Below are 14,341 nucleotides of genomic sequence, written 5' to 3' on the forward strand. Positions count from 1 at the left end.
CAGTAAWCTACTAATTTGACTGAATACAGTAGAAAACCATATTCTATAATGAAWTAAAAWSWARWYMAMSARKASWAYWWAWWKWAKWYYTGMWYMWYSWMKKTAKWAAYKASKAKWAARKACSYRYYMWYSTMSWWSAAKYKWYKWAWYARAYTWSWMRAYTAWTKTMSMYYGAWYKTWCWRRYCWGKAGAYMWYTWYTWMWTTAWRAYRYYWMAYWYGAYYWKARKKCARCKWCRYCRYSRAAWAAYAYSAAKYAKMWSRWYCAWSMMSRTTTWWTMYWWAWTMMMYWWAYMTMSRTWAWMYWTMYAKCRMYAWRCKKKWTTTHAAAYGMRCRMYYYYMWWDWTTTTCRTCTGTGGTCTGGMGGTGTTGCAGGCCTAACTGTCCTTTATTTGTTCCAGRAGATCTCATAGGACTTCTTCTCTGTGTAGTTGGCGTCTGCTGAGCTGTTGCTGTTCCTGACCCTCTCCTTCACTACCTTCACCACCAGCCCTCCTGCCAGGGCAATTCCCGCTGCAGCCTTGCCTATCTCTGCCACCGCTGTCATAATGCACGCTGTCGCTCCCATGGAGCCCCAGGCACCAGAAACAACCCGCCCTGCAGATCCACACACCCCACCGGCCTGAARCAGCGGCCCACTCACAGCCACCCCATCTYCCACAGCWGCGGCTGCACACTGAACAGCTCCAGCRGCAACACTGCCCCCAGTGGRCACTGCTTGCTGCCCAGCTGCTACTGAGCCAATAGTAGTAGCATTAGCCACACCTACTGCCCCTGCTGCGGTGCCCACCCCTGTCAGGGCAGTTGTGCTGACAGCTGCACCTTCCAGAGCAGCCCCCAGGGCCGCTCCTGCCCCCATGGTACCCCCCACCCCTGCTGCAACTCCTACTGCTGCAGTCCCAATCAGGCTCACCTGCCCTAGAGCATCCAAGGCAGCTGCCCCAGGACTGGCAGCTTCTGCCCCAGCTAGGGCGCCCACAGATCCCCCCAGCACTCCTCCGGTCGCTGCCCCGAGAGCCATGGCTGTTTTCCCTGTGGCTGCTGCCACTATGGCGCCCACAGCTTTTCCCATCCCTGTGCCGCCTGCCACCGACATCCCAGCCAGCTGRCCAGCAGCAAAGCCCARAGTGTTCCCCATGGCTGCAGCRCCSGCCGCTGCAGCTAGAGGGYCAGCCYCCCCGAACACTGCCCCCACGACCATGCCAGTGGCTCCAGCAGCCACCAGGATCTTCACTTTCTCTAGGACCTTCTCAGAAAGGGCGGCCTCCCTCCTGAACTGCCCCAGGGCAGAGAGGAAAGACTGCCTCCTACTCAAGGCCCTGTCGCTGCCCCGCCGCCTGGTCCTGAACAGCTCCCTCCACCTGTCCCCTCTGTCCCTCGGGAGGCTAACAGCACTTCCTTTCCTCTCCTCTGTCCATCTCTCCACCTTCCATCCCTCCTCATTTACTCCTCTCTCCAGGTCTCTCTTCCTTAATCCTGAACCTCCCACAGCTGCCCCCCTCCTCTCATCCCACCCACTCCCACTCTGTTCTAGATCACACTTCCGTCTTTTGGCCATCTTATTCTCCCTGCCTTCTCCCTCCCCTCTCTCTCTCACCATCCTCTCCTGCTCCTCCCTGATGGCAGCCTCAGCCTCTCTGAAAATAGAGTTGGTGTAGAAGCCTCCATTGTTCTCTTCCACAATCCTCTCCACCTTCTCCAGCAGCCCTACAACCTGGTGCAGGTCACTTGGGTCTCTGTTGTTGAAGACGTGGTACCTGCCCCCACACCTCTCTATCAGGGCCTTCAGCTCCACRGGGGCGCTGGCTCCGAGGTACCCCTCCATCCCCCTACCTTCTAGGTCATCACCACGAGTGAACAGGACTAGTGTGTGGTCATGGACCGCCCCCTCCCCAAATATATGGACCATCTCCRTCACGGCTCGGTCCTCATCCTCAGTGTAGCGTCCCAGTGGGATCACCAGGAGGAATGCATGGGGGCCTGGGGCAGACAGTGCCACACACTTGGCTATTTCAGAATGAGTCTGCTCAGCATCGAAGCGTGTGTCTCCAAAACCTGGCATGTCTACCACCACCACTCTCGTCCTCTTCCTCCTGACTTCTTGTCCTTCCTCCTCCTCCTCCTCAGTCAGGTCTGCGCTGCCTTGCTCACAGACTTGGGTGACTGAGCTGGCGCGGAGCTCTGACAGGAAGTGCCTGCGGCCCAGGATGGTGTTCCCAGAGGCACTCTTCCCTGATCCTGTCTTTCCGATCAGGARAAGACGGAGCTCTGTGGCTAAGGACACATCCTCCTCCTTGCTCTCCGAAAAGTCATCTGGGTCTTTTCCCTCCCCTCTTCTCCTTCCTGGATGGACATGGAAATACAGTTTAATTTCTAATGACACAAAACAGTTACACAGTATTATTAGCTGCAGATTTAGCAAACAAATAGAAAATACATGTATCATATAAAAACAATATGTTGACATCAATGATAGATACATATCATTAGCAATCCAGGGATATAGATATATATTGGCCAATGACAGGCTTTGAAGCCACCGGTCAGCCATATTGGCACTCCCCAGAAGAAGCAATCCTTCATAGGAATGAATGGACTTCAACAGTATTTCAATTAAATGTTTCTAGGACAAAATTACATGTATTTAAGTGTTTTTTGTTGTTCTAGCAGGGAAAGTAAGATTATATACACTGCTCAAAAAAATAAAGGGAACACTAAAATAACACATCCTAGATCTGAATGAATGAAATATTCTTATTAAATACTTTTTTCTTTACATAGTTGAATGTGCTGACAACAAAATCACACAAAAATGATCAATGGAAATCAAATTGATCAACCCATGGAGGTCTGGATTTGGAGTCACACTCAAAATTAAAGTGGAAAACCACACTACAGGCTGATCCAGTGTACATTGAGGAGTGCCCTTACGTAAACAACTCCATTTCCTTACTGCCATTGTACTCTAGGGAATACCAAGAGTTCTTGTGGTTTAGCATATAGGCCTAATTAAGTTTGACACCTGTGAAACATTCAAATTGTTATTCTAGCATGCTTTCTCTAAGTTCTATCGGACATTGGACCACAAAATAAAACTAAAACCCACTGTCTCCTTAAGGTCAAAAGATATCATTATTGGATATTGTATCACTTGGTTCCTGACCTTGGCTCCCGCCCATGACCAGGTCTCTCCAGCTCCATGATCTTGTCATGAGGAGGAAGAGCGGTACCTCTCTCGATTATGATTGTGGGTGGTTCTCCTCTCCCCCTCCTTCATCACCCCCCCTGGACCCATCACCATCCCGTGGTCCATCACCTGCCTGTTCCCACCTTACACAGTTGGAGGTGCCTCTGACGACAGCTGTTTGATGGGCAGCTTGTCTCCGCCCCCCATTGTCATGACAGGCACGTGGTCAGGATGTTACTGCCCATCAGAGTGCTGAGGGAAGAGTTAAGGTAAAAGTCAGTGGTGACATATGAAACAGCTAAGATACTAAGGACTGAGCAGAGAAGCATGTTAAATGGAATTATTTTTCTCATCTCTATTTAAGTACTTTCGTCCAAGTTCAGGATTAATCTGGGTCTTTGTGCCGTCCCATAGACCCTTGAGCAGAGAGTAATAGAAAGGGATGAGAGAGCGAAGCAGACAGATAGTATAGGACCTACCGGTACCTGTAGGTTGTGTCTGGATAGGACTGGCGTCAGGTGGTGATTCCCAGGTCTGCATGGTGGACAGAACCTGGTCCCATCAGGTTCAGGTGGTCAGAACCAGATTCTCTGTCTCAGAATCTGAGCGTGGTGGACCAGAAGCTGAGAGACCAAGGGACACTGGATCAGTTACAACAGTGATGCCATACACAAACACAAGTCTATGGTTACAACATGCTAGGATCTGCACATATTTAGAGAGACTTATAAAATTGGATGCAACTATTTGATTAGGGACTCAAACATTGTAAAAGTATGAAGCTTGATACTCACCGGTACCTGTTGACCTGCTGTTGCATGGTGTGGACTTGTAAGGCCGGTGGAGGAGTCTGGATGGTCTGCCCGTCTGCAGTAGTCTCTGGTGCTGGATGGTCATGGGTTGAACCTGTGGTGATGTCATTAATGCTCTGCATCTGCGGTTGGAGACTGTGGGAAAAAAAGAGTATGCAGTCAAGAGATACATTGTCCAAATGAGCACAGTCATATTAGAAAAACACTAGGGCTTCGGAAAAATTCTTCACATGAATAAAATTCTTAAGTGCATTCTAATGAATAACCACCATTTCCCAGTACCTAATCTTTTCAGTAAAAAAAGTTGCTCTACCTTGGAAGCTTGTAGTGGGGGGACTCTGGTGGCAGGATGACAGGGTCTGGATAAAGCCGGGGACTGGCCGCGCTGGTGTGATTCATCACCGTCTGGGCCTGGTCTGAATGGCGCAGAGCCTGGTGTGGTCTGGGACCAGGTGTGCACAGGGAAGCTTGGTTCTGCATGGGATGCTCTGGCTGTGGTGGACCTGGATGGTGGGTTGCTGCTGGGGCTGGGGCTGGTGGCCTGCATTGGGGCGGCGGCTGGAGCAGGGAGAGGCGCGGATCTGTGCTGCCCGAGAGAACGTCTGGACTGGAGGTCTGTGGGGGTGAGGAGGCAGGACTGGGCAGTGTTTGGGTGGATGAGGGTCACGTTTGCTGATTCTGGTAAACTGTGGTGGGTCTGGGGTGCTGTGGGGCTTGAGTGGGGTGGGCGTCTGGGTGGCCCCACACTTCTGTAGGGAGCCGGCAGAGGCCATCTGGTCCTCAAAGAGGTCGGGGAAGTCCCCCCCACTGAGCTTGCTGACAAACTTGGAGCATCTTAAGAGAGAGAATAATTCAAGGGTTCATGGTTGTGGGTGAGCTAAAATGCACTTTATACTTAGACATAAAATCAGGTTGGAATGGCAATGATTTGACTAGACAAAACAAATTTGACTTTACATATTTTAGCATAATTGTTATTAGACATATCCATTGGTTTAATATGGCCCTCTATGAGGTAGGGCTTTATTGTGCAGTCAAATCAATCTTATTTGTGGCCAAATACAACTTAACCAACAACGCAGTTCAAGAAATACAGAAGTTAATAAACTTTACTAAATAAACTAAAGGTAAATCAAATAAAAAGTAAAACAGAAATGTAACATAACAATTAAAGGAGGTGATAACAGGTCCGAGTTAATGTTAAAGGGTACAGATTAGTAGAGGTAATGTGTAAAGTGACTTGCATAGATAATAAAACAGTTGGAAGTTAGTCGCATTGTAAATAGGGGGAGGGGTCCAATGCTAAATAATCTGGTGGTTCATTTGATTAGTTGTTCAGCGGTCTTATGGCTTGGGGGTAGAAGCTGTTAAGGAGCCTTTTGGTCCTAGACTTGACGCTCGGTACCACTTGCTGTGCGGTAGCAAGAGAGAAACAGTCTATGACTTGGGTGACTGGAGTCTCTGACAATTTTTTGGTACTTCCTCTGACACCGCCTAGTATGGTCCTGGATTTCAGGAAGCTTTGGCCCCAGTGATTGTACTGGCCGTACAACCTGTCACAAGGGAGATCACAACTAGGGACTTTTCTAACGCCTTCAAAGGCCTGCCTTAAGGTGCTGGACCTGGAGTTCTCATGCCTGCCCAAAATGATTCGTTTTAATGTCGTATAGAGTTTTTTAAACAATCTTTATTTAAGAACTGTCATTTTATTGTGAGGAACTGGAGTTCATCTGACCATTTTTTCAGTTTTGTCCTCTTTTGTGAGTGAGGCATTGGAAGAGGCATTGGTCTGTGGTTGAAATTGTGTTTAAAATTCACTGCTCGACTGAGGACCTTACAGATAATTGTATTGTGGTGTACAGAGATGAGGTAGTCATTCAAAAATCATGTTAAACACTATTATTGCATAGAGTCATTTTAACTTCTGTGATTTGTTAAGCACATTTTTTACTTCTGAACTTATTTAGCTTACCATAACAAAGGGTTGAATACTTATTGACTTAAAAATGATTCTTTTTTTAAGAAAAAAAAAATATATATATATATATTTCCGCTTTGACATTACGGGGTATTGTGTGCAGGCCAGTGACACAAATCTAAATTTAATCAATTTTTCAATTCAGGCTGTAATAAAACAAACTGTGGAAAAAGTCAAGGGGTGTGAATACTTTCTGACGGCACTGCAGATTATTAACCTGCATTAGAAATTGGCCTTGAGTGAAGAGATCACAGAAAGAGGAAAACCACAGTGACCTCCAGTAAGAGATTTACACAAGTGACAATGCCATTTACTGCCAGGGCAAGGTCACTGAAGGAATTAAAGGGTTTATGGAGTAGCGGCCTTGGTTTGATACACTGCTACTGTTTCCGGCATCGAGTCAAGGAAGAGAGCGCCAGCTAATGCTTATAGGAAAGCCTTCCCTGAGGAAAGCGGTAGAGATACTCTTAATGATCGGCTATGAAAAGCCAACTGACATTTACTCCTGAGGTGCTGACTTGCTGCACCCTCGACAAACTACTGTGATTATTATTATTTGACCATGCTGGTCATTTATGAACATTTGAACATCTTGGCCATGTTCTGTTATAGTCTCCACCCGGCACAGCCAGAAGAGGACTGGCCACCCCCTCATAGCCTGGCCTCTCTAGGTTTCTTCCTAGGTTTGGCCTTTCTAGGGAGTTTTCCTAGCCACCGTTGCTTCTACACCTGCATTGCTTGCTATTTGGGGGTTTTAGGCTGGGTTTCTGTACAGCACTGAGATATCAGCTGATGTAAGAAGGGCTATATAAATACCTTTGATTTGAATTCCAACGACTAGCCCTGAAAAAATGCATGGGTAATCTAGTACAGATGCCCTGAGAGACCACGAGAACGAGGTAAAAGAGCACCTGGTAAGAACTTACTTTCAGCTACTGGTGGAGTAGGTCTTGATTGTGGACAGTTGTACTGATAAGAGCAGTTGAACATGCTTAAAGAAAACGAGTAGTTTCAAACCGGTCTTGCAAGAATGAGAGAAGCCTACATGTTGAAACTGTTTTGAACGCCCTCTACTGCAGGGTGTGTTTAAACACTTGTCCATTTATCGTAAGACCACAACGTCTCAACCATACTGGCATGGTAGGCTAAATGTTCTCATGTGGTTTTACCATTGTCTGGGGTGGCATAACAAGCCTGTGATCAGTGGGAAGAGGGTTCCATTTCTCATTATTCAATGACAGCTTTTACATTTGACAATATAATTTTGTCCAGTTTTAAAACTGCTGCTGTTAGCAATACTGCCAAAATCCCTTCTCTAATGACAATGTCAAAGACATGTCACCTTATACAGAAGCATGTCAAGCATTGGGCTTCAAAGGACTTTTGGCATGGTCTTATAGATTCCACTGTGAAACTGGGTCCTGTAGGGACCTGTGTCCCTGTAGGGACCTATGTATAGATAACGTTGCTAGAAGATTCGGGTTAAAGAATATTCACACTTTTATCAATGAGGGGCTGCAACCTTGAACTCACACTTGGATAAAGAAAGGCTAGACACCTAGGCCAATAAATGCATCGTCCTCCCATTTATGATCATGGTGACACCATTTATCAGAACGCAGCAGCCACTACTCTAAAACCCTTGGATGCAGTGTACCATAGCCTGCTTTGCTTTATCACAGGTGACAGGTTTAATATCACTGCATCCTTATTCAGAAGGTCAGCTGGACCTCAATTCCTGTAATTCACTTAATTTCTCCTTTTCGTTTACAAAGCTATTCTGCACAAGCTTCCAACATCTCACTTCTAAAAGATACTTCGGGATTTTTGGCAATGATGACCTTTACCTACTTCCCCAGTGAGATGAACTCATGGATACCATTTGGCATGTCTCTGTGTCCAGTATGAAGGAAGTTAGAGGTAGTAATGACTTGAAGTCCATGGGTATCTACTAGCATGCTAGAATTGAATTATCATGTGAGTAGTTTGTTTTCAGGGCACCATTGGAATGAGACCCTGGCCTCAAATGGCCCCTGAATAAATAAAAGCTTATTAAATAAATAATAACATTACTGTGTAGAGTAACATTACTGTAATAACATTTACTATGGTCGATTGATGAAGAAATGGCTTATAGGGTCCATCTCACGCTCGGGAAAAAAATATATAAGTGGCTATCTAATATTAATCATTCATTGTGAATTGTCTGCTTCATCGACCACACCAAAGACAGACTCACATGCACATGCGCACAGGCTCACAGGGGTTTGGGCTTTCAGAGGTACAAAACAAACAGAGCCCCAAGACAATTGTGACACAAAGGACTAAAACTGTCAAAAACGGGACAGTTTTCCTAGGCTGCTCAGAGCAGAGGAAAATAGGTTATGTTACCAGAGCAGCTATTGCATTGGGAATAGTGGGGGAAAAAGTCTAGATAGTAGGGGCCAGGACGATACCAGTATCACTCGTTAGTATTGTGGCAAGGAAACAAAAACATAAGCGGATTTAATTCTTTAGGGAAAACAGCTTCTAATGTTTAGAAACAACATCATATTGAATTATTTTCCAAGCCTTGACACATATATTCACAAACAGCAGGATAGATAAGCTATGCAGAGACCTTCTGAGGGATCCTTAGTTCCAAGACTTAAATAGCCTAGATCTCATATAAAAGTATCAATTAAAACACAATGAGTTTCTAATTGCATTAGTTCTAACCCAAAGAGGCAAACAAAAGATTATAACAGAGTCCCCACCATCAAACTATTTAAGAGCTTTGGACTACATCTGGGTACCTTTTAAAAAGTTTCAATTCTAACCCAATCATTTAATTTACGATATGTTTTCCTTTACATAGGTATAACATCTGACAATTCAACTACTAAATCTTTATTGTGGGAGGAAGTACATTTTTCATAAATAATTAAGACCTAAATTGAGTTAGACCAACACAACATTCTCTTTTTTCCCATTATTTTGTTATACCCAAGTCAAGGGTCATAACTCTATTTGCATACTTCTCTTTTTAACACTAAGAGGATTACATAGCATCCCCGGGTTCTCTTAGTTCCTGCACTGCAATGGGTCCCATTTATCCCATATTGTATGACAGCGTCACATCATTTCGGTGACTTGCATTCAGTAATTGGAATCTGGTGACCTACGCCGGTCAATTCTGTGTCCAAAGCTCCATCCTTTCACAGTGTGCCAGGGTAAAACTGCTGTTTTGATAAGATGGGAACAGTGATGTTTATCTCCATTACTGAGTCAATATCTGAGCCTATGAATGAGCAGGGTGAAGTAGACATGTTTTCCCGTCAAAAACAGAAGGGGTATTAATGATGGGCCAGTAGACATTGCGGAGTCACTTTTTTCTCCATTATTGATGAACAAACCCTCAAGTATGACAGCCAGGAGAGGATAGACAAGCATGACAAAAAAAACATCTCAGAACAAAATGTAATGAAGAACATAGATAATAAGAAACAAGTAAACTAGAGCTAAATAAGCCATTGGGAAAGTTATAAGGAAACTTTTGTCTACAGATAATTGAATGACACAGCTCAAGTTGAGTCACACTCAGTTACATATGGGAGTTGTTTTATCACACGCACACACTAAACTGTTGCATTACCACTGTTCTGTAGGCCAACCACCCATTTAAAATATGCTTGAAACTTCACTGATGTAAAATGTGATTGCAATATTAAATCAGTGAACAGAATCATTTAAGCAAATTATTGTTTAGAAAGTAAAACTGTGGAGTGCTAAGTGTATCTAAGTATCCTATGCAACGCCCAAAATTAAGGTGAACAATTCCAATCCTATGGCATCCACAATAGTTTCATGTGTGACGACACTGTCTACTGCCAATTATTTGACACAGACAGAAAGTATATAATTATTTATATACTCTTTTTAATGTGAGGTGCATCATAATTAGCTAGTCTAAATAACGTACCTATATGTAATGTAACCAATTGACTATCAACAAGCGGCTTGCTTGACACATGATACAAATCACCAGACTCCGGCCTTACCGCGACGACAACACACAACTGTCAGAAAGCAGAAATAGACACAAACTCCGGACAAACACAAAATAATTCCCATATTCTCTCATCAATTATGACTAAATAGTAACTCACCATCGATGTCTCCCAGTGAAATTCGTCCCCTAGTTCTGACAAAGTCGGATCCATATTTTCCATGGTCGAGATGTACTCCCCACTAACGTTACCTGTCCATAATGAAATTCAGAACTTCGCTCCCCGGCTTTTAACCGGAGGTTGCTGAAGGAAAGAAACCAAGATGTCCAGAGATCTTTGAAGCGTTAACAACGCATACGGTCACTTTATTTAGCTCTAAGTTTATTAAACTATCAGAGACATGTAACACTCACCAATGCTCAGAGGCCGATTCTATTTAGATAAACTCATTTAGAATTTAGACGTCGCCATCTTGTTTCCACTACTTACGTCATTTACAAACAGCGTTTGTGAACAGGACGACTCCTATTGGCTTAATCCTGGCTGTTGTTTGTCATGAGACCAGGCACCATTGTCCAATAGAAATGTCACCTTTACCGTGGCCTTGATAGTACGTCAACGATCAGAAGCTTTCTTGAAATTTGCGATTGACTCCTCCCAAATATTTCTTTAAAAAAAGAACCTATCCAAAGAGATTCACTCTAATAAATATTTAATGATATCTGACTTTATATATGAGCCCGCCCATTTGAACAACATTATTAATGTTCTGGCTATCCCCAGATGTTACGCGATACCTACCATCAGGATATGAATTTAACAATAACAATTTAAAAAATCACTAATTACAAATTAATATTCTCAGTTTGTGTGAAAAAATCCAGTTGTTAGACGGTATGAAACTGACCTCAAGTATAAATACATTAGTTACATTTTGTAAACACAAGTAACATTTTTATACAGATTTTCAACAAAGTCAAGAAATACTGCCTTGTTTCATATAAAAAAAGTTACTTGTGCATGACTGTTAGTATGTCAGCACCCTATGTGATATAAAGATAAATAAATAGTAAACCAGTGCCCGCGCACATTTACTCGTACCGGTACCCTCTGTAAAAAGCCTCGCTATTGTTATTTTACTGCTGCTCTTTAATTATTTGTTACTTTCATTTCTTTTTTTTTTTTTCTTAAAAACTGCTTTGTGGTAAGGGCTTGTAAGTAAGCATTCACTGTAAGTATACACCTGTTGTATTTGGCACATGTGACAAATAACATTTGATTAGATTCAGTTACTGCTACTAAACACAACTTTTGTGTGTGTGCCTAAAGTCTAATTCCCTGGTGTCAACTGAGCTGAGGGTGACATACTATTCCTTAAAACGCACATCCTTGTATTCAATTCATATTTATTCTGTGCACTCAATATTATGTTGATCTGTATAAAAGAAAAAATGACAAGGACAGACATTTTTATCAGATTATTTTTTATATGCCATTTCAATTCTTCCCCTTCAAAAAGCCACAACACTGCAACTGAATACATATTGTGAATTGTGTTATACATCATTTCAGTTGTGAATAAGAGCTAAAAAAATGTTTTGTAATACTGGACCGACTAAAAGTTGTAGATATATCGGGGATTTATGAAAATCTGCATGCAGAAATAGATAACTGTCTTTCATTAAAACAGTAACTACTAATTTGACTGAATACAGTAGAAAACCATATTCTATAATAATAACAAAACTATAGGATCACAAGTAAATATACAAATGGTGTAGTGCATACTAAAAAGCTCAATAACCACGGTAAGTGCTGAACAAGCTAAAAAATAGTTCAGTAATATTCTGGGAAGATACTTCACTGCAGAAGAGTTATAGTTTATTAACAGGAATAGAGGAAATCACACCATCCACTGCCAAGTAAAAGGAACAAAGACTTGCAAGTGCTTTTATTGATAATTTTGTGATAAGTTGCTTAATGATTGAACCTGATCCACATTTTTAAAAGTCCTGAGAGTATATTTTCCTGTGGTCTGGTGGTGTTGCAGGCCTAACTGTCCTTTATTTGTTCCAGCAGATTCTCAAGGACTTCTTCTCTGTTAGTGGCGTCTGCTGAGCTGTTGCTGTTCCTGACCCTCTCCTATCACTACCTTCACCACACCACCTCTGCCAGGGCAATTCCGCTGCAGCCATGTGCCTATTCGCCACCGCTGTCATAATGGCACGCTGTCGCTCCCATGGAGCCCCAGGCACCAGAAAACAACACCCGCCCTGCAGATCCACCAACCCCCACCGCCTGATCAGCGGCCCACTCACAGCCACCCCATCTACCACACTGGGCGCACACTGAACAGCTTCCACTGCACACTGCCCCAGTGGCACTGCTTGCTGCCAGCTGCTACTGAGCCAATAGTTAGTAGCATTAGCCACACCTACTGCCCCTGCTGCGTGCCCACCCTGTCAGGGCAGTGTGCTGCAGCGCCACCATCCAGAGCACCCCCAGGGCCGCTCCTGCCCCATGGTCCACACCACCCCTGCTGCAACTCTACTGCTGCAGTCTCCAATCAGGCTCACCTGCCCTAGAGATCCAAGGCAGCTGCCCCAGGACTCGGCAGCTTCTGCCCCAGTAGGGCGCCCACAGATCCCCCCAGCACTCCTCCGGTCGCTGCCCCGAGAGCCATGGCTCTGTTTTCCCTGTGGCTGCTGCCACTGATGCGCCACAGCTTCCCATCCCTGTGCCGCCTGCCACCGAACACTCCCCAGCCAGCTCCCAGGCAGCAAAGCCCATAGTTTTCCCCATGGCTGCAGCTCCCGCCGCTGCAGCTAGGGACGCAGCCCCCGAACACTGGCCCCCATCGACCATGCCAGTGGGCTCCAGCACAGCCACCAGGATCTTCACTTTCTCTAGGACTTCTCAGAAGGGCGGCCTCCCTCCTGAACTGCCCCAGGGCAGAGAGGAAAGACTGCCTCCTACTCAAGGCCCTGTCGCTGCCCGGCGCCGGTCCTGAACAGCTCCCTCCACCCTGGTCCCCTCTGTCCTCGAGGCTAACAGCACTTCCTTTCCTCTCCTCTGTCCACTCTCCACCTTCCTCCCTCCTCATTTACTCTCTCTCCAGTCTCTCTTCCTTAATCCTGAACCTCCCACAGCTGCCCCCCCCCTCTCATCCCACCCACTCCCACCTCTGTTCTAGATCACACTTCCGTCTTTTGGCCATCTTATTCTCCCTGCCTTCTCCCTCCCCTCTCTCTCTCACCATCCTCTCCTGCTCCTCCCTGATGGCAGCCTCAGCCTCTCTGAAAATAGAGTTGGTGTAGAAGCTCCATTGTTCTCTTCCACAATCCTCTCCACCTTCTCCAGCAGCCCTACAACCTGGTGCAGGTCACTTGGGCTCTTCTGTTGTGAAGACGTGGTACCTGCCCCCACACCTCTCTATCAGGGCCTTCAGCTCCAATCGGGGCGCTGCGCCCGAGGTACCCCTCCATCCCCCTACCTTCTAGGTCATCACCACGAGTGAAACAGGACTAGTGTGTGGTCATGGACCGCCCCTCCCCAAATATATGGACCATTCCCTCACGGCTCGGTCCTCATCCTCAGTGTAGCGTCCCAGTGGGATCACCAGGAGGAATGCATGGGGCCTGGGGCAGACAGGCCACACACTTGGCTTTTTCAGAATGAGTCTGCTCAGCATCGAAGCGTGTGTCTCCAAAACCTGGCATGTTACCACCACCACTCTCGTCCTTTCCTCCTGACTTCTTGTCCTCCTCCTCCTCCTCCTCTAGTCAGGTCTGCGCTGCCTTGCTCACAGACTTGGGTGACTAGCTGGCGCGGAGCTCTGACAGGAAGTGCCCTGCGGCCCGGATGGTGTTCCCAGAGGCACTCTTCCCTGATCCTGTCTTTCCATGTCAGGAAAGACGGAGCTCTGTGGCTAAGGACACATCCTCCTCCTTGCTCTCCGAAAAGTCATCTGGGTTTTTCCCTCCCTCTTCTCCTTCCTGGATGGACATGGAATACCAATTTAATTTCTAATGACACAAAACAGTATACAGTATTATTATTGCATACAAACAAATAGAAAATACATGTATCATATAAAAACAATATGTTGACATCAATGATAGAACATATCATTAGCAATCCAGATATAGATATATATTGGCCAATGAAGGCTTTGAAGCACCGGTCAGCCAGATTGGCACTCCCCAAGAAGAAAGCAATCTTGCATAGGAATTAACATGGTTAGTGTTTTGTGTTGTTCTAGCAGGGAAAGTAAGATTATATTATATATATATATTTATAAAGTTAAACTTCAAGGCCATGTAAGCAAGACTATTCTCAATGACAGAACGCAATTATAATAGTCACTTAGACGAAAC

The 14,341-nt window shown here is 45.0% G+C and overlaps 1 protein-coding gene across 1 annotated transcript in view; it reads right to left on the reverse strand.

Annotated features, from left to right (window-relative positions):
• Positions 1-351: 351 nt before the first annotated feature.
• LOC112069354 (uncharacterized) overlaps positions 352-14,341 on the reverse strand; it is a 25,766-nt gene continuing 11,776 nt past the window's right edge. Inside the window, exon 2 of the mRNA XM_024136677.2 lies at positions 352-2,342. Within this exon, the coding sequence (XP_023992445.1) occupies positions 388-2,342 (1,955 nt within the window). The 3' untranslated portion in view covers positions 352-387. The remainder of the gene's footprint in view (positions 2,343-14,341) is intronic.

This window comes from Salvelinus sp. IW2-2015, unplaced genomic scaffold (genome assembly GCF_002910315.2).
Source record: "Salvelinus sp. IW2-2015 unplaced genomic scaffold, ASM291031v2 Un_scaffold992, whole genome shotgun sequence".
NCBI lineage: Eukaryota > Metazoa > Chordata > Actinopteri > Salmoniformes > Salmonidae > Salvelinus > Salvelinus sp. IW2-2015.